Source organism: Carettochelys insculpta, chromosome 1, assembly GCF_033958435.1.
Source record: "Carettochelys insculpta isolate YL-2023 chromosome 1, ASM3395843v1, whole genome shotgun sequence".
NCBI lineage: Eukaryota > Metazoa > Chordata > Testudines > Carettochelyidae > Carettochelys > Carettochelys insculpta.
In genome coordinates this window covers 349,441,682-349,462,906 of record NC_134137.1, presented here as the reverse complement: position 1 = coordinate 349,462,906, position 21,225 = coordinate 349,441,682, and the positions used below count along the sequence as shown (strand labels likewise).

Here is a 21,225-nt window from a genome sequence, read left to right as displayed (position 1 = left end):
GTCAGAACAATCTGATCTACTTTTTAATCTTGTACCTTTATATATTTAAAAGAAATATTGTGTAATGGAGAGGCAGAAATCTTGCTAAACTGCTTTGGATTTTATGGAAACAGTATGCTGAATTACCTAAGAAAATGTCAAAGTATATAAAGAAAGAAAAATCCAGCATATAATCATTAATCTTCACAGATGTTTGGTTATTGTGGATGTGAGTCACTGTTGGGTTTTGCAGCTTTTTTTGTTTATTGTAAAAGCCAATTATTGGTATATAGTTTTTATCACATGGAGTGCAACGAAAGGTGCTTTCCAATTGATCATGGCTGCTCGATTTTTACTCTTTTTGTTTTGAGTGTAGAGAGCCACTCATTATCGTGTTCTGCAGTACCCGTCTCCAGACTAGGTCACCAAGTTGAATGATCTTTCACTTGGGCTTCCCGAGTCTGTGGCTCAACACCATTAAAATCCTTTGAGTTCCCTTTTAGGTGTTTTGAAATATAAGTTTTGGGTGTCCTCTCTTTAACTGCCCATATAAGATGCCTTTAGAAAGTCTTCCATCTTGCATCCTATGCATATGACATAACCAACAAAGACGGTTGTGCTTGATAGTAGCTGTAAGGCTGGAGATTTGTGACATCTCATATTGATTTCTCTGTTCCATATAAAACATGGCTACTAAGATAACTTCCTTGGCTTGTTGGTTTTCTCAGAGGACCTGCACTGTCTCCCACTTTCTCCTCTACTTCATCAAGTTCATGCTTTGTGTCTTTCTTCCAGTTCCGGTGTAATTCTACCCCTCCTTATTTATTCACGTCTGTCATTTTTCATCTTTTCTCACTCCCAGACCCTCATCTTTCTTTACTATCAAAGGTGCCAGCCTCACCGTACTATTTATCTGTTTCTCCAACAACAGTCAGACCATGCTCTCTTTATATTTAATAGAGCTTAATGTGGGATCTACTGAAAACTAACCATGCAATTAAAGGTGCTTCAAAAGCAAAGGTCGAGGAAAAAAGGTCTTTAGAAAATTCTGTCAGGCTCTCAATAGAGTGGTGGATAAACCAGTGTTTTTCGTAAGAGCTGTAGGGAATCTGATAGGCTTTGTCTGCTTCAGAGGATGTACCATTCAAATAGGTCCACCACCCTCATGAGACAGGCAGAGCCTGACTCCAAGCCAAAGACGCTAATAGTCAAACCATGACACAGACAATAACCAACATTTCCAAAATTCCAGTCCCATTTAAAACCTTTTTTAGTTCAGATCTGATGGGTTGTCTTTTTCAGTAGTTTGTCTTTTGACTTCTCCATTCCTTTGAAACTGTTACCAGGACACGTACATTTTCCAGCCATAACAATAAAGATAAACAGTTGCTTCCACTTTAGATAACCAGTGATTTAAGAGGTCATAATTTTTGGAACAAGATATGCAACAAAATGCACATCCCTGTCAAGGGAAAACATTTATATTAATAATAGTACATAATAATGTACATAAAGCCAGGAGAAACTAAGTGGTTGGCTTTCCAGAATCACTTAACACAGGAAGTAGCTTTGCTTTCCAGTAGTTTTATTTATTGCTGGGAAAAGCATATTACAAATTAACTGTCTGTTGCTTTTAATGCAGAACCTTTTTGGCAAAATGGCAGACATATTGGAAAAAATCAAGAAGTAGGTTCATTTTGTTCTTTATTTTCTTTTAAATAAGCCATTTGAACATCCTCTGCCTGAAAATAAAATGCTGTAACAATTATTTGTTTTATTTTTACAGTTTGTTCATGTGGGTCCAGCCTGAAATAACACAGAAGCTATATATTACTCTATGGGCAGCTTTCATTGCATCCTGCTTCTTTCCCTACAGGATTATAGGGCTTGCAATGGGTAAATATATACAATTTTTACATCAACTGGGTAGACTTAGCTCTTTGAATTTTGGAATTTGTTTCCTGAAAGACCATCCAGTTTAGGAAGAAAATGTTTTGATAATTTTATCCTTTGTTTAAAACTTAAGTCCATACATTTGAGCACCATATTTACTAAAACATCAGCATTTTTCTTGGCACAGTGTAAGAGACAGAATACAGGCACAATCCAGTGTAAGACACAGAATAAAGGCATAGTGGTGGCCCTGTGAGGCACACAGTTTAAAAAACAGAATAGATTATGTGCCAGGAGTGCTTGTGAATATTAACTCTGGTAAGCCAGGACTTTGTACAAAACAGGCATGATGAGGATATGCCATTAATGTGGGTTAGATTTTGTAGACCTCTCAGATTTTCAGGAAGCGTGTAAAACAGTAGCGTCCTGGGACATAGGTGTGAGGGGCAGCAGGGAAGAAGTCATGAAGCTGAGAGTGATAGGAGAAACACTAAGGTAACAACGACATTGTTTGTAGAACAAGGACATAAGGAACAGTAATACTGGGAGCATACTAGTTCCCCTAATCCTAACAGAGGAATTGAACAGGTAAGTAAGCTATGTCAACGGTAGCCAAGGAAGTCTTTGGCTGCTGTGTTCAGTATGCTAGGCTGCGGGAGTGTTTGGCTGTGGGAGGTGTGAGGAAGAGCGATTGAAATGTTGAATCAAGAAAGAAAAGCCTCTTCTGTACAACATGTAACTATGCTCCACGAATTAGGAATACCCACAATGCTTAGGTGCTGGAACTAGGGATGCTTGTGCGCCCTCTGGTTTGAAGTGGTTTCTATTATATACAGGATTTGCAGTTTGAATCAATCGTTCTCCACACCCTCACTGTACAAATTGTTCCAGCACCTCTGCCACCATGTTTTTGTAATGAAGTTTCTGATTGTCATGTATGCAGTTCTTAAACTGTAAGTAATATTTTTTAAATGTGACATAGACTTTAAATAGCTATGCTACATTTAGCACCTACTACACATATTGGATCGTTTTATATGGTGGTTGAATTGACTGGTTGGAATTAATTTTTCAATGGTTTTCAGAATGCAAATTCACTCACTCTGAAGACTCCTTTTAAAATTATTAGTCTCTTGGTAAGAGTAGGGGTTTGAAGCACATTCAGTGACCTAGCATAATGGAAGAGGTTTTTTTTTAGGAAAAATAGGACATAATCATTTGTCCAAGTGCACTGTGTTACAATTTAGATTATTTTAGACGACTGCTGTTTTAATAGAAAAATGGGCAAAAGGACATCTCTTGTCTCTGTTTTATTCTGAAAATAGCAGATGTATGCTTGATCTTTTTTTAAAATGCTCCTCAGCATTAAACCAAAATTATAGTTGCAAAGTGGTCCCACTTTCTCCACCTGATTTACTTTTGTGAGACAAAAGCATATATGCAGGTGTGCTATATGTTTATATAATATTGATTAAAAATATAGTTGTAAAATATAGGTTATTGAAGGACTTTATGAAAAATAGTGGAAAATCTGACACTCTTAATGCCGGCTATTATGTTTGCTAAAAATAGAATTTTTTTCCCCCAATTGTTCAGGACTTTATGCTGGAATTAAGTTTTTCCTGATTGATTTTATCTTCAAACGTTGCCCAAGACTCCGAGCTAAATATGACACTCCTTATATCATCTGGACAAATCTGCCTACAGATCCTCAACTTAAAGAAAGGTCGAATGCTACAGTATCTAGACGGGTAAGTAAAGTTGTTTTTTTTTATTTTTTTATGACCTGGCAAAGTCCACCCTTGTTTTCATTTTAATTTCCAGTGACTAGAGCACATTGAGGGAGGGGTAATTAATCTAATTTTAGTGTTTCGTTTCAGTGGTAGTCTGACATGTCTTTATGAATACAGGGAGCCTAGATTTAAAAATAAAAGTGACTTGCTTTTTTGTAGACAAGGAATTTTCTTTTAGTTTAAAACAAAAGTGTTTTGGTTTCTAATGCTTATCACAAGAAAAATTGCTAAAAATAGTATCTAGATATCCATATTAGTCTACATTTCCTGAACAAATTTGCTTACGAAAACAAAGTTTGGGTTTTCTTCCCATGTGCCAAAAGTGAAGACTTAGGCTATGTCTACACAGTGGGTGCTATTTTGGGATACGGTGGTATCGCGAAATAGCTCTCCTCATCTAAGAAACATGCCCATTATCTCGAAACAGTTTTCAAGATAATGGACGCATTGTTCCAGCATTGCTGTATGCATCATTGCATACAGAGGAATGCCTCAAAATAGTGCTTTATTTCAGCATGAGACACCATTTAGATTGGCTATTTCAGCATGTGGCACTATTTTGAAATCTACTTGAAATAAGCTACACAATTTGTGTAGCACAAATTGCGTAGCTTATTTCGAGGTTAGGGCCCCATGTAGACATAACCTCATTGTGCTATCTGGGTTACACAGATAAAGAATCACTGTAATACTGAAATTATTCATGTAATAATAAATAGTTTAGTTTAATACAAGATTAATAAATATTGTAAGACCGTTACAAATCTAAGTAGTGTGTCAAAAGGAGCCTTCAACATTTTGTGCTTTAACGACTGATTTAACCACTTATTAAAACATTATTAACTCTCTTACAGAGATAGCATTAATATAAACTGAGTGTTATGTTTATTAAATAATTACTAGCATTATAGATTTTGGAATACGAAATAACTGCTGCATGAAGCAGATTGGAATGCATTGTGCTTTTCCACATTTTTGAGTCTGGTGGTGTTTACAAAAAAGTAAAACCTTGCTGACAACTAAAATGTGCTCACAGGGAATCTTACATGCAGTAGAATGAGTATAAACTAGAATTTTATCTTAGAACTTTCGTTATTCTCTCACTGTTCTGAGTACTTTGACAATCATTGATCGCAGTGGTTTGCAACCTGTTTTTAATTTGCAGACCCCTAAAAAATTTCACATGGAGGTAAGCCAAAACCTCTGGCTTTTCAAACCACCATTTGAAAAAGCACTGTTCAACCTTTTACTGGCCCCTTTGCCATAGTGTATGGGCCACTGATTCATATGTGCGTAATCAGCCTTTAAAAATCAGGGTGTCCCCTCTGTTACTGGAAATATTTTTAAAACACAAGTTGTCTAAAAGTACGAAGTTTTCCAACAGATATAATTTCTCTTCCCCAGCCCCACTTTTACCACTTGGGTTTCTAAACTAAGCATTAGCACTCAGGAGAGAGAAGTGTTATCAGGTATGACAAACTTGGCTGTGGATCTAATTGTAAAATTACTGAATGAAGCCAAAAGTGATAGCTAACTTTTTCCGAAACCATTTATTCTCCATTCAGTCTGTAATCAGAACTCAAAGCTTTTCTGAATCTCTGACAGAAGGACTCATACTCTATTCAAAAATACAGAATAAGCTTCTCTAGTCTAGCATCTTTGAGACCTGATGGGTGCTGAAAGAGAGAATTTGCCAGACCCTGGTAGGTCAGTTTTGTCTAGCAGCATTACCAACACTTCCACTGCTCACTGGGCTCTTAGATGACATTTAGGTGCAAATTAGAGCTAAATAACAGCACAGAACACTGAGAACCTAGATGGGTGGCTGTAAACAAACTTTACAGGACCACAGGAAATGGCTAACTAAAATCATGCCGGATTATGGATGTTGCCAGATGAGAGAGTGCCAGACTAGAGCTGTACAACCTGTAGTGCTAACATTAAGCTGACTGCTTTCTCCTTAAGCAAAGCACTGAGAAATGATGATGTAGTATGGTTAAAATACTGTGAGTGTAAGACTTCCAGTGTACAGGTTTTTTTTTTAATTCTTCCCTGTCCTTTTCCACTGAGGCATCCTTATATTAAAATAAGGATAAAGGCAAGGTAATAAATAACCCCTGAATGCTTAACTGTTTTGTAAGACTAGATTCATAGACAGTGATTTCAGTGCTCGGGTGTCATTCATTTTAATTTTTTTCAGCTCGTAGGGCTCAATATGGAGTGTGTCATGAACTTACAGTAAAATCAGAAGCAGCAGAGGGTAGTCCAAATCTTTGTGGACTGTGTTTGTATGGATTAGGGGCTGAATTCCACACCCATATGTGGGGCATTTGTGCACTGGTGTGAAGGGAATGAGAATGGAGTCCTTCATAAGTAATTTCTGGGAGAAAAGCCAGCCTGTGGAACCATTCATTGTGCACCAGTCAAGATACAAGAAAATAAAGTTCAAAAGAGCTTTTCAGAGTCAGATGTGCACTTCCTTGTTAGAATTCAGGGTTTGGGCTGGATCCACCAAGGGCCATAAAACTTGAAATGCCTAACTCTTAGGTTCCCTGTGAGCTGAGCTCTTGGGTTACTGCCCAGGAGAGACTCAGATGGCGCCCTGCTGATTAGCAGAGTGCCCAGAGCCACGCACAGTGGGCAGCATGTGTTTCTGTTGGTGGTGCTCATATGGATGTGCATTGGTGCATATAACAAGATTTATTCTGTGCATGGATGAAAAAAATTAGAGTGAACACTGGTTCTTTGTTGAGGGTCCTCGTGAGTGCGCCACCTTTAGATGTGCCAGATTTGTTGGTAGCAGTGTTCTCTCCCCTGTTCCCCCCACGGCCGGTCATGCACGCAGGCACAGCACAAGATGCCTGTAGCACTTACTGTGCATACGCAGCCAGCCAGATCCTCAGTTTTTCTCTGACCACCACCAACTTTGGTAACAGAGCAGTTCCCTCACCTCAGTCAACTGACAAAACAAAAAATCAAAACCAGAAATCCTACGACTTACCTTTAGTGAACATCTGAATAACAACAAGCAAAAGACGACACTGGAGAAAAGCCGGAGATGTGGTTTCTCTGAAGCGGCAGTAGTCACTTCCAACTTTATAGCGCAGTCCAGTCTTGTCAGTTTCACTCACACCTGGCTCTCCAGGATTCAAAAAGTGCTCCTCTTGTGGCCTGTCCAGCTCAGTTTCAGATGGCCACTCTGTATTCGGTGTTTGGGTCAGCAGCATAATGCAGATGACTGCCCATGCTGTAAAAGACTAACAAAACAGTCCAGAAAAATGAGGCAACAACAGCTCCGTATCTGACAAGCGTAGCAGGCGCTGACACCTATGGATGCTCATGACGACTCCTGCCTCAGGCATAGACCACAGGAGGTTGAAGCTAATGATAGGGCTTTGATTCTGGCAAGCCCTAGAGATAAGGGGAAATCCCCTGGAGCAAGAGATCACATACTTCCTTGGGGGTCTGTCTCCCTGATGGTGAAACTGACCAGTTCCAAGCACTGCACTCCACCCTCCCTACTTTGAAGGAGTCGGCTAAGAGCACCTTCACCGAAAAGGAGATATGAGGAGAGGGTTCACCCCTCCTCAAATGAAAAGGTGGTGAGGCTTTTCGATTCAGCCACTCTCCCAGCACTACAGAATAAGCTGACTAAGAAAAGATGTGCACCAGCTTCTGCACAGAGCAGGCTAGTGCCATCAGCTGTTAGCGCCGACAAGCTGACACCGGTAAAGCATGCGTGAGTGCTTAGCGCGGCTTTAGCCTGTACTGTGTTCCCAGCACTGAAAGCGCAGGGGGCTCCAGTACTGATGCCACCCTCCTCCATTTGTACCGCCTTACACTACACAGGGGAGCTTTCAATCACCTGTGTGTCAGGCACCCTGCTGCTTAGCTAGCTCTCTCTACACAGCTCAATGCTTCTGTTTTCAGCCACTCCAAACTTCTGACTCAGCAAGGTTCTCTGACTCAGACGGTGATGTTTTACCTCAGAGAACAGCGGGAAAGCCTTCATCTAAGCCAGTGCGACTACGACAGTGGCAACAGCCGTGGGTGCCACCACCCATGCCACCCAGCTGGTCCTACTGGGATCCGTTGGCAGTCGTTCCTCAGCAGCCCATGCCCCTGCCATTGCCTCAGCCTCTACTGCTGAATAGTCCTCGACCCCCTAGCATAGTCACTGGACAGGTCTGAGATTTCAGAGGTCGAGGAGTATGGCGGTTACACAAGGGGAGATGATTGGTCAAATCCTCCGCTCCCCTGACAGTTCTCTCCCTCCTTGTCCTCCACAGATTCAGCTGTTTCACATTCCACCTCCCTGTTGGGTGATGACTCCAGGGCATATCAAGACCCATATCAGGAGGGTTTCAGCTGAGCTAGAGATAGCCCTCTCGACTCTGACGGATACACATCATAAGCTGACTAACATGTTACATGTGTCCACTCAGAACAGGGTGGCAATAGCAATTGATGAAGCCCTTCTGGATCCCGCCAGGCTTCTGTGTAATACCCCAGCCTCCATTCCACCCACATCAAGGAGACTAGATTGAAAGTACTATGTGGCCTCAAAGGGTGCTGAGTTCCTCTTTTCCCATCCACCCTCCACTTAACTTTTCACCGAGAACATGAATGCGACACTTCATTCCCTCAAAAACTTGTGTACCCTGGGCATCCAAATGATCACTGCAAAATGTAAACAAAACAGTTTAATTACATGTATAAACCATCTCCATTCAATAATGGACACTACGATAACAGGCAATGGCAGAAACAACTGCGGTGGAGACAAACCACAGATCAGTCTCTGACACAGCAGGCTCTGGCCTGCCAGTCATGTTCAAGCTTTGGTCGAGTGGTAGATGGCCCCCATAGCTTGCAGGCTCCAGGCTGAGCTACACATCATCTTTGGCTCATGGCTAGCAGCATTTTACCCTGCATGGTGAGCCATCACCACTGACAAGTGGGTCTTAGAGAGTGTACACACCAGTTATATCATCCAGTTCATGTTAAAACTCAAATCCCAGTCCCCGTCCTTTTTTGGGACCCCTCTCTGAGCTTGTCCTTGTGCAAGAGTCTCAATGTCTTCTACACCTGGGAGCCATAGAAGAGGTACTCACCGAGCACTTGGGAAGGGGCTTCTATTCACGCTACTTCCTCGCACAGAAGAAAACAGGGTTGGAGACCCATACTAGAGCTCAGAAATCTAAACTGGTATGTACTCTGTCAAAGATTCAAAGTGGTAAAGTTAGCCATGATCATCCCGGTGCTACAGAAAGGGGATTGGCTGTCTTTTCTTGACCTCCAGGATCTTTATTTTCACGTCACTATTCACCCATTGCACAGATGACTCCTCAGATTTGCGATAGTGAAACAATACTTCCAGTACAGGTGCTTCTCTTTGAGCTGTCCACAGCACCAAGTGTTTTCTCAAAGGTGCTAGCAATGGTGACTGCATGTCTCAGAACAAAGGGAGGAACCACCTTTCTCTACCTAGGTGACATCTAATAAGGGGCCACTCTTTAGCTCAGAACCAACAAGCAACAGCTTTGACCACAACACTATTCTCGGACCTGGGCCTATGCACAAACCTTCCAAAGTGCAGCCTGACACCAACCTGCACACTTGAGTTCATAGGGGCACTTTTGGATTGCCAGACAGCTGCACCCTTGCTGCCTCTACACAGATTACAGGCAATCCAAGACCTTATCCTCACGCTGCAGGTCAGCCCTAGAATAACTATGAGACAACGTCCGTCTTCTCGGCCACATGGCAGCAGGGATCTCAGTCATACCCCATGTGCACCTCAGGATGAGATCAGTGCAGGCCTTGCTCAGATCAGTGTTCAGGCCCCATGTTCATCTGCTGAACAAAACCCTGAACATTACAGCTACAGTCTCTCTCAGCTGGTGGATGCAGTCACAGAACATACGCAAAGGGGTTCCCTTTCAGACAGCTTCTCCAACTATCATGACAGATGCTTCTCTTCCAGACTGGGGTGCCAAGTGGTTCAGGGCATGCGGTCAACAGACAAACGGCTCAAGCACATCAACCTCTTGGAGCTCAGAGCAGTGTGGTATGCCTGCACGCACTTCTCCATGCAGATAACCAACAACACAGTGCACGTAGTGATTGGACAATACAGCAACAATGCACTACATCAACAAACAAGATGGAGTACGTTTGACAACTCTGTCGAGAAGCAGTGCAACTGTGGGACCTTCATACTAGGCCAGCCTTTTGGTGACCTCCATACTAGGTGGGGAAGATCTACTTGCAGAGTGGGAAATCAATAGATCTGCTGTCTACCACTTCTTCTGCAGATGGGGGTTTCCAACTGTGAATCTATTTGCCACAAGTACCAATGCATGCTGCTCCCTCTACTGCTCCAGTACCACCAAAAATTAGGATTAGGCTGAGATTCACTGAGGGATGCATTCAGCATCATGTGGAATGCATCTTTAGTGTATGCATTCCCTCCAGTTCCTCTCATCGAGAGGGTCATGATCAAGATAAAGTGGGAAAAGGCTCAAGTCATACTACTAGCACCCAAATGGCCCAGACAGACCTCATTCACCAAACTTCTACAATTGTCCAGGTGTCCCCCATCTTATCTTCCTCCCATTGCCTCGCTCTTAACCCAACAGCATGGGTCCATTCGCCACCCAGCCATTGACTGCCTTCACCTCCATGCATGGTTCCTGGGTGGCTGAAAGAGTCAGAGCTGCACTGTCCATCCCAAGTGTGAGGGATCCTTGAGAACAGTAGGCAACCTGCAATGAGAGAGACTTACTCACTCACAAAAATGGCAGTGCTTCATAGCTTGGTGCCTCTACCAACTATGTGATTCTCTGCATGGAGGGATCCCACATATACTCACTTAGCTGCTTTTCCTTTAGCAAACAAACCTATCCCTCGGCATGATTGGCATGTATATCGGCTTTCCACCCACCTATCCAAGACCACTCGGTCTTCACCCACCTGTCAATCAAGTGGTTCCTTAAGGGCCTCCACAACATGTTCCCGACAATTAAAGAGCCAATGCCAGAGTGGGACCTCAGTTTGGTCCACAGGGCCCTAACCAGCAAACCCTTTCAGCTGATAGCCACCTGCTCTTTGTTACGCTTGTGGCTTTCCTTTTGGCAATCACCTTGGCCAAAGTGTAGGAGAGATCAGTGCACTGATGTTGGAATCACTGTATATGACCTTTTACAAGGACAAAGTAGTCGTCCACACCCATCCTAAACCAGTGTACTTACCTGTCTTCTTCCCTAGCCCTCATTCCGATGATCAAGACAGAGCCATGCATACTCCGATGGTTGCCCTGCGTCTGCTCACATGTTCACTCAGCATTACCCCATACGAACCTTTGCTGACTCAGATTGCGTTTGGCTGATCTCTACTATTGTCATCTGATGTACACCATCCAAAGGTCTCGCCTCCAAGAAATGACACTGCTTTGCAGTCACCTAAAGGTGGAGCAGCCACGGAGACCTTCGAAGAAGAAGGGAAATTTATTCACCCTGTGTTGTTACCATGGGTGCTCCACCACCCACCCTCCTCCCCTCTGCTTCGGATTCCTCCTTAGGGTTCCGGATCAGAGAAGAACGGAGGAGCTGGCTGGCCGTGCTGCACAGTAAAGGAGATGCTGCTACCAACAAATCTATGGCCAGTGGGTGCAGCGGTGTTCGTGCACCTGCTGGTGGAGCACCCACGGGGACAACATCTCGAAGAATTCTAGTTACTGCACATGGTGAGTAACCTTCACGTCCCTGCTGGTGAACAGGAGTCAGAGCCCTGAATTAAGAGCCAGGGATACTTTCGCATTGCACAGGGTGAGTTAAGCACCCGAGAGAGGGATTCTCAGAAGTAAAACTAAGTGGGGAGCCACCTAGGTTAGCCAGTAGGAAATACTAGAGAGAGTGAGGTATAAGTCCCACCCTCAAAAGGAATTAGGCACCTAACTGTGAGGTAAAACGAGACAACTCCCTGCACTTGGGTTTCCCAGCTATGAACCTTCCCCTGGAGCTAGGGCTGACATGGCTTAGGGGCCTTTCTGGTGAAAAATGAGTTGGCAAGTGGGCAGTGGTTAAAGCATTTACGTGGGATGTGGGAGAATCAGGTTCAATTTCTTGCTTCAAATCATGCTTAAACTTGTAATTCTGTATGCTGGAGAAGAGCACTAAATCACTGGGCTACGTGGTGATGGCTGTAATCACATACTTCATAGTTAGCCACAAAAAATCCCATTATGCTACCCCAGCTGTGTTTTGTGTAAGGGCTGTGCTGTGAGAATGTCTACTGGTTTGGGTCCCACAGATGAGCTGGGTCCTTGCCTTGTTTGAGAATCCCACCTGGACTAGGATTCATAGCAGTTCGGCAACATCACCAGTTGTGCAGATGGCTGCTAGCCAAAATGAAGGCACCTAAATTTCCTTGTCTCCCATAGAGTTAGGATAGAGCTGAACAGGGGTTTCAAGGGTCAAAGGATTCTACCTAAATGTGTTGTATGTGCCTAAAGTGGAGGTTTAGAGCCTAAGTCACTCTGTGGACCTCATCTTTTACAATGGGACAGCATACAGTGACGTGGGGCTTTGTTTGAAAGTTGCTTTTGCTTTCGAACATGTCTGAGAAATCTTCAATCCTATCCTCAGCGTTTAATAATTACTGTAGTGTTAGCTTGGAAAATTCAGGTCAGCTTCCAAAGTTGGGAGGCCAGTCCACCTTTAGATAATACGGATAAATTTAAATGGTGTGCTCTAACCACTGATAACCTGTTCTAAATTGCCTTTGTTGTGTGCAATTTCTTGGTATGTAAGACCTTGCAGCTTCATTCAATTCATGTTTTATTCTGTATATGATACTGTTAAATAGATTTCACTTTTTTTCTTTTGTCACTGTCACATTTGTGTTTGTTGTTTCTTTTCCTGCTAGCTGTCAGGGCATGAAAAGGTATGGATCTTAGCGTGGAAATTTTTCTTTCAATTTGAGCATTTGTGTTCATAACAAGCTGATGCTGTTTTGTGTGTGTGTGTGTGTGTGTGTGTGTATGCGTGCACGTTTTCTTTTAATGTTTGCTTTTTAAATTCTTTATTTATAGTGACTGTTCTGGGTTTGATTTAAAGACAAATCGTAAATGCTGCTACTGGTTACGTGTTAACTGGGCCTGGAGAAGTCCCTTCTAGCAAATTAATTTGGATTGTGTGCATTGATGTATCCACACCTAATCTGATGTATTCCTTGGTGTGCAGAAACTGTATTTAAATACAGCTGCCTCTTGTAGAATGTCTTTTGGAGGCAGGAGCATCTGTCCAAAGAATAAAATTGCAGCAAATCAACACTTCTGAAAAATAACCTTCCTATGGGATATTAAAACATGAACACTATTCAAGGTTATTTTTAGTGATCCTTTTAAATTTGATTTTAAATATAGAAAGTTAACATTAATAATTATTTAAAGAGGCAATTAAATATTGATATAGAAATTAATCCAATTTATTCCCCTGCAGGTTCAAACAGCATCATCAAGAAGCTATGTGGGCTCAGGTGCCCCAGCTGGAGTGAACAAAGATGAAGACAGTAGTCGTTTTCATACCACCAAAAGAGGCAATTTCCATGAAGTCTTCAACCTATCAGAAAATGAACGTCCTTTGGCAGGTATTTGTGCAGATATTAAGGTTACAGTAGTGGGGAAAATTAACTCCTTTGAACTGGTCAGACATGTAATTTGAAGTCTGGTCCTTTGTCTGCATATCTCAGCAACATTCAGAAGTGAACTGTTTGCAATTCTATCTACTCTGCACTGGTATCGATGGGAGATCAAGTTAATCCTCTATTGCTTGTAATACAAGTATGATAAGAGAGAAAAGGTGCTTAGTCAACTCAGGAAGTTACTGAACACGTCGTTTGAAACAAATATTTTCCTTTTTAGAAGAACCTTGCCAGCAATGTCTGTAGAGCAAAGATTTACAACTACAAGAACACACGTGAAACTCCGTTTTCAGTGCATGGTGCAAAGGGGGACCTGTTTTAATTGCTGAAGAGCCATCTGTCAAATTTTAAGACTTAAACTTTTCTGTCCTAAGACACTGTCCTTGACATATTTGATTTTGTGTGTTGTATTTTCTGGTAGTATGTGAAAATGGTTGGCGCTGCTGCTTGATTAACAGAGACAAGAAGATGCCCACAGACTACATTAGGAATGGAGTTCTTTATGTCACAGAAAAGTGAGTACTTGACACTGCATCGTTTGGTGAGAGAGAACAGGAGAACATAATTACTGGGAACTCATTTCCTTTTGTAAATGCAGTTAAAACAAAGAAATGCAAATATAAATGTAATCCTGTAGAAAAATATTTTCAGTGGGTTTTTTCATAATACTTAAAATATAAAGAAACTATAGGGTAGAAACAGTTGGAAATGGGAGCATGGTAGGATTTAACAAATGAGTTGTGTGTAAAATGTTTGTAGCTGAGCAAGCCACAGTATCATTGTTTAGTGAACCGGACAGCTAATTTATAAAAATGTAAAGCACTAGCTGCTTGAGTGTGGTATTAATGTTAGCTCATTATAGTTTACCAAATTTTCTGTGTTTTGCTGTGTATGTCAAATGTTGACAAAACACTGGTAAAATTAATATATGCCTTTAAAAACAAAACAAAAAAAAAAATCCCACAATTGAATAAGGTAAACTTTGGTTTCAGAATCAAAGCCATTTGCCCTTCCAAGTACTGAGTGGGTATTACCAATGCTTCTTGGGATCTTAAACTAAAATTCCTTCAGCGTACTAGAATCTTGTAGAACTAAATTCCATCTGTATACTGTGCCAGCTAGGGATGGAGATACTTCTTCTGAGGTCTAGAATGTCAAGCTTTATTTTATCATCTTCAGGTCTGTCTGCATTATGGTAGTTTGCAGCTAAGTCCAAGTTCTCATTAGGTTTTATTTACAAGGGGCGCAGGTCATATGATAAGATGAGATTTTTTTTTTAACTTTCAATACAGTGGCCTACTTTTGTTCTAATATAAGATTTGTGTTTGGTCTCATTACACAGACTTTCATTGTAATAACAGGAGTATGAAATGTTTGTACATGCAGTAATAACTTATTTTTGAGAGGAATTAGATGTTCAGTTGATGGCATTTATGGAAGTTTTGTTTAGTATAAAATCATAATTGGAAATCACATTTTTCACAATTCCTTGCCAAGCTGTTTTTAATGTTAGAGAATTTCAAAACTCCCTTTTTTTTTTTTTTTTTAAAGATGGCAGGACTTTAAGAGTTTTGGTTTTCCAATTATTGTACTAACTAAACATTTTTTTTCGTTTGTCTTCAGTTACTTGTGCTTTGAAAGCTCCAAATCTGGCTCTTCAAAGAGAAATAAAGTTATTAAACTAACAGATATAACAGATATTCAGAAGGTATGTCTATTTTAGTTAGTGTATAGTAATGTGAGAAGTTGACTTTTTTCCTGTTCCATTGCTAATTTTTTGTTTTCAAGGAGTGTATCTTTAAGAATGAGGTGGTGAGAATTTAGATTTTATAATGCAACTAGGCATGCAATCATCTGAGTAAAAGTGACAGATTTACAAAACTCTAACTGAACATTGGGGTTCATCTAATGCAAAACTGAAATGAAGGTGAAATAATGCAGAGCAACACAGGCTACATCTATACTGTGAAATAGTTGAATTTATTAAAGTTGTCTTTGTAAAACTGAGTTTTATAAAGTCAAAGTTGTTTCTGCATCTGCCCACAAAGTCAATTTAGTGAGTCCCCACTAAATCACCACAGTTCAACTGTTGCAGCAGTGCATTGTGGGAACCTATACCACAATTCCCTCAGCACAGTGGCATCCTGGGTTTTCTTGCTGGTGTCTTATGGGGAAAGAAATGCTCCACTAGTGGGAAAACAAATGGCCATTTTTCTGAAGTCTCTTTGCCCATTGAGAGAAATTATTTCAGTTGTCCACATTATGCCCCCACCCTACCCTCCAAAGCCATTTCTAAGCATCCATTGCTGGGACTGTGCTTCATTCTGTCCCTTTTTAAAGAACAGTGACTTTAAAAAATAACCTTACTGTACCATGTCAAGAAGTTGCTCAACTACTTTTCCACTGGTACCAAACAGGTCACGGCTGGGACTGTGGTTCATTGTGTCCCTTTTTTGTGAAAAACAGTGACTTTTAAAAATAACCTTAGGGAGCACCCAGCTGACTGCTATGTTAACAGGTCACTCAAGAACTTTTCCCCTGTGAAAATGCACCAAACAGGTGGGCTTCAGAAGGCAAAGCACCCAAATGAGCTGTGGGAGGAGAGCAAAACAGTGACTTTTAAAAATAAGGGAGCACACAACTGACTTTGCCATGTCAACAGGTTGCTCAGTTGCTTCCCCCCTGGTGAAAATAGAGCAAACAGGAGGCAAATGAGCTGTGGGAGCACCCAGCTGACTGTACCTTGTACTCATGATGCCCATGTGACTTGGGAAACACTTTGTATTATTCGCAAGCAAAGAAGGAAAAGCAGGGAATCGCAGGGGAAAGAAAAACAGTGACTTTTAAAAATAAGGGAGCACACGCTGACATGGCACAGTCAGCAAAGTCACTCAGCTACTTTTTCCCAGTGAGAACACTCCAGACAGGTCACTGTTGAGAATGTGGTTCCCCTGAGACATGCTTTGGGAAGAGAGAGTACTTGAGCATGTTAGTATCACATGCCAGGGGCCAGCTCCCTGGCATATGTTGCCCAGAGGGGCCAGTCCCCAGTTACCTGTTGATGTTTTCAATCAGTTGTGTGCCTAGGCGGGGTGGGGGGTACAGCCCTGAAAATATTTACCAGTGTTGGCTAGTCTTCAAAAACCTGACATGATTTAGTCTGTGCACCTAGATGGGAGGGGCCAGCCCTGAAAATATTTGCCACCAGGGATGCCAGCTCCCTGGCTCATGTTCCTCTCAGGGGCCAGCCCCTGAAAATATTTGCTGCTGGGGGGACCAGCACCCCAGCACTTGTGAGCCCAGGAAAATGTGAAGTGCAGAAGCCTTTATCCCATGCAAGCCAGGATGTCTTGCTGTCCAGAAGTATGGGAGCACTGCACAGCTGGCACGTGGTGTGATGCTGTGGGGGCTGGCCCACCAGCTACATGGTGCTGGTGTGGGGAGGCTACCCCTGTGGTCCAGTGGGGGCTAACCCACCAGCTGCATGCTCCCTGGGGTTGGTGGGCGGCTGCCCTGTACAACTGTGAAGCTCAGGAAAGAAGTTTCTCAACCTCTCCTGCTACATCCTGTTCAGGGAAGAAGCCTTCACCTCTCTTGATGGCTCCATGCTGGGACTCTCTTTCATGGTTAGATGGCAATCGCCACACTGATCAGAAAAAAAAATGAATTCAAATTGCTGAGCTCCCTGTTTCCTACCTCCTGCACACTTGGAGAGCAGCACAGGTGGAAGCGGATAGAATGTACACATTCTGGACATTGTGGGATACCCCAGGGGCCAATAAAATCAATTTGAAGTAACGCTGTTTCCACACTAGTTTAGTTCAACATTTTAAATTCGAATTTGGCATTATATCGCATCGGAGGCTCGAGTTGAGAAAGTCAGCCTTAGCGCCCATTAAATTCAACCTAATGGTATTTGCAGTGAAGACCAGTCACATTGTAAAATCGAATTAAGTGCCTTAAAATCAACTTTATGCTCTACTGTAGACATAGCCTCGGTTGAGTTTTCCAGCAAAAGACATTTAAAGGAGTATATGGCATACTTTGAATTCTCAATGGCTTGAATGCCCACACTAGGGTTTTTTTCTGATAATACCTTGAAAACCGTTTGTTTTTTTTGCTACTGAATATCTATTATAATATAAATCTAAGTTGGAAATTGTGTTTGTGTTCTTCTGGTTCAGCTTCCTGAATTCCTCATTCTTCCCTCTTGATTTCATGGGAAGTGACTATTAGATCAACTGGTCAGATCCTCTACCTATCACAGGCCATTAAATGTCATGTTGTTACCTAGTTTGGAGCATATGAGCTAAATTAAAACTTTTCAGTCTTTGGTAGAGTAAATTTTTGTGCCTCGCAGGCAGAAAACAGGAGAGTGAGGTGTCCCCACACCAGATGTTTCGCCCATGCAGTGGCAGGGAGTTGTTTGAGGAGAATAGTCCTGTTGACCTTTCATGTCCCTTTCAATCTGTCCCTCCAAAATTGAAATTATTTCCTCCTGATGCCTCTTTATTGCTACTGACAAGTGAATTGCCCTTCCCATCTCAAACTCCCAGCCTCCCTTATCTTCGACTCTGTCTTCTTTCTCTCAGCATGTCATGATAGTAACTCAGTCAACAAAATTCTCCCCCTCTCTTGCTCTCTTACAGTCTTTATCCAGGGGATAACTGTGTCCTGCTTCTTGCTTCACCCCCTCCAGCCCATCCAGAATGTGACTCTGTGCCCTTCTACCCATTGATTTCAGGTTTTTGCCCAGCCTGTCATATACACAGCTATTTGCAGTATTTTGTCTAAGGCCAAGTCTGCCCTAGGAGAGAAAATTGATACATAATTCTAATTATGAATTGTATAGTTGGAGTTGATGTACCTAAAATGATTTTTGCTGCCATCTCCACAGTGGGAGGTCAATGGGAGAAACTCTCCTGTTGACTTCCCTGAATCCTTGCAACTGCGAGGAGTGCTGGGGTCTACGGCAGCACCATGACAGTTTGATTTAGTGTGAACCCACTAGGTGCACTAAATTGAACCCCAGATCTACTACCAGTGTGTTGATCTTCTGGTAAATACAGATACAGCCTTAAATATTCTTTTCCTCTCCTTTAAATATCTTCTTAAACCCCATTTCTTCTTTATCAGTAACCTGTGTCCTCTGCTCTCTTTCTTGATGACCTGACAGTGATGGTTTAAGGGTCTCACAATTAGGAATGATTGCTTAATCTTATGTAGGGCTTTTATGTGTAAGGAAATAAGAGACTGAAAAGAGAGCAATCGCACAGAAACATGCCCCAGAACAAACTTACATTCTTGAATATTATTGCTGGCACTTCATTTTGCTTGGCTTTGGTTTCTGTTCAAGTAGTCTGCTCTTGTTACAGTACTTTCAAAAGGCAGCATACAGTCCTTTGTTTATGAGATTTTCAGTGCACTGTTCTTGCATAATGAGAATTCTTCAACCCAATAGGAAGCTGTGATTCCTGCTCTACTGTCCCTCTAAATAATACCAGTTTGTGAACTCCTTAATGCATATATAATGGCAGACCTCTTCCAATGATCTTAGAACATGTTGTTGACAAGAATGGTATAAATACAAAGAAAATCTCTTGCATTGGTATATTTGGTTTGTTAAAACCAATTTACTATTTCAGTTGGAAAAGTAATCTTTGCAGTGTCCTTTTAAACACCACAGCTCTCACTTAAAGCAGTAAAAGTAGGCAGCTTTCAGGCAAGCTTCAGAAGTGGATTGGAGGATCCACTGTAGATGGCTTACATCACATGCTCTTTCGTTTCCTTTTGTAATTGTTCAGCATGTAAAGTATCTTTTTTTGTTTTATTTTTGTTTTTTTATAGTACAAAGTCCTCTCTGTTCTCCCAGGATCAGGAATGGGTATTGCAGTATCAACACCATCTACACAAAAAGTAAGTTCACTCTGTGTTGCTTCTCAGCAGCTTCTTTTGCTCAGCTTCCCCTGTTCTGTTTTAAAAGCTTCTTCTGACTTCTATTCAGATCCTGGTAATTTTTCACTTGACTAAAATAAAACCCAACCCCAAAACAAAAGAACCTAAAACACTAATAAAATCTTGTTTAAAAGGAAGTTGGGTGGGGGAGAGAAGGATGATGATGTGAAAGAATCTGGTTAGATTTGCAAAGGTTTCAGGAAACTTTCTCATTTCCTTTAGACTAATTTGGTTTGATATATATGTCTTTTTTTGTCCTATAGCCATTAGTGTTTGGTGCCATGGTACACAGAGATGAAGCGTTTGAGACAATTTTCAACCAATATGTGAAAATAACCTCTGCAGCATCGAACAGTGAAAGCTAGTATCTTATCTTCAGAAGATCTAAAGGAGACTTTTTTTATTTTACACGTTGGTAGTGAAAAATTGAACATGCTCATCTATTTTGCAATAATTTTTGTCATATGGTTTATAGGCTATCTGTTACAGAAATCAAGTGTATTTTATATATGCCTTCATGTTTATTTAAGGCTTTTGTAAAAAAACACTGAAAGTGCTATCATCACTATTAGCCTTGCACATTAAGCACTTTTAATGTTTATTTACTGACATTAAAAGCTAGGAAGATACTTGGAAAACTGACTAGACAACAGAAAGTCTGGAACAGATTGATTCCTTGGGTAAATCTAGTGATACCAACAGGAATTAATTTTGCCTACTGTTTTTTGCCTGAGTTGAAACATGTTACAATAGTCTTTATGTTGAGTGCAAGCACACAACTGGGGACTTTATGAAACCAGTATCAACACCTAGGAAATACCACTATTAGCTGGTTAGAATATTACTAATAAGGCAACTTTTTCTTCTGGTTTCTGTATCCAGAAGGATTTATTTTGAACAGTTTGACATGATTTTCCTGCATACATAGTTTCAGCTCCTTTTATGGTGAATTCAGCCTTAGAAACCAGAAGAAAATATTTGGAATCTTATCTTCCTTTTCAGATTAACCAAAAGTGCAAGAGGAAGAAAGGAAGCTACTTGTTTTTGGGCACATCATAGCTTTGTTCATAAAATATTAGGCAACATATATTTGTATTCCTATTGCTATTTGGGATGGAAGGGCTTAATAATTGTACTTGTACACATAATGTAGCAAGATGCATGTACATTCATGCAAAAAGACTTATGGGTATCTTTTTGTGAGCAGGGGGATAATTATGCCCAAGTAAAACTTGAAATTAACTTTGTATGTTATGTATTCATTTTTATTTGAGATTGTGGGGTTTTTTTGTTTTTGTTTTTTTTGGAAGCGTTTCTCATAACAGAAATGTCAGGATGATGTAACAAATGAAATCACTATTTCCAGAAGAAATTATTCTGTTTTGATCTCCCCTTTCTTTCTTCTAATTTTTCAACAGTAGAGCCTAAGTTTGCTAAATGGAGCAGAGGCACTGTGCCCATTGTCTCCATAGTTTTTCCTCTATTAAGGAAAAAAAGCACATAGCATTATCATATTTTACATTATGAAAGCTTGCATATTCCATGTAATAATGTCCACCTGAGAGTTTAGGGTTTAATTTGCATTATCCTAAAGGCCTAGCAGAATGTATACTAGCTCCCAGTATATTTTCTTCCTAGTGCATCTTTTGAGTTTAGGAATATTTTTATTGCACAAATGTTCCTATGAAACCAGTGAAGAAGATAATTCTGTTAGCCTGTCTAAAACAAAAAAATCTTGAGTTTTAAGTCAATACACTTAGCCATGTGTTTTCTATTGAAACTAATTTTGCAGGACATCATTACCCAGAAGATCATTACACAAACTCTGGGTTTGTATTCAGTTAAGCATAGTGATACAAGGATCCAGGGGAGCGTACTATTCTAAAGCAGTATCATAGTG

General features: G+C 41.1%; 1 protein-coding gene across 3 annotated transcripts in view; it reads left to right on the top strand.

Moving 5' to 3' along the window:
* The window catches only part of GRAMD4 (GRAM domain containing 4), a 130,533-nt gene extending 109,966 nt beyond the window's left edge, over positions 1 to 20,567 (top strand). For 2 of the 3 annotated variants that reach the window (XM_075015956.1, XM_075015974.1), the window contains exons 12-20: positions 1,622 to 1,665; positions 1,766 to 1,875; positions 3,469 to 3,623; positions 12,594 to 12,611; positions 13,169 to 13,316; positions 13,792 to 13,885; positions 14,994 to 15,078; positions 19,218 to 19,286; positions 19,589 to 20,567. In XM_075015956.1, coding sequence (XP_074872057.1) covers positions 1,622 to 1,665; positions 1,766 to 1,875; positions 3,469 to 3,623; positions 12,594 to 12,611; positions 13,169 to 13,316; positions 13,792 to 13,885; positions 14,994 to 15,078; positions 19,218 to 19,286; positions 19,589 to 19,690 — 825 coding nt within the window. In that variant the 3' untranslated portion in view covers positions 19,691 to 20,567. The remainder of the gene's footprint in view (positions 1 to 1,621; positions 1,666 to 1,765; positions 1,876 to 3,468; positions 3,624 to 12,593; positions 12,612 to 13,168; positions 13,317 to 13,791; positions 13,886 to 14,993; positions 15,079 to 19,217; positions 19,287 to 19,588) is intronic. The other variant, XM_075015965.1, reaches the window with a different exon arrangement.
* The last annotated feature ends 658 nt before the right edge of the window (positions 20,568 to 21,225 follow it).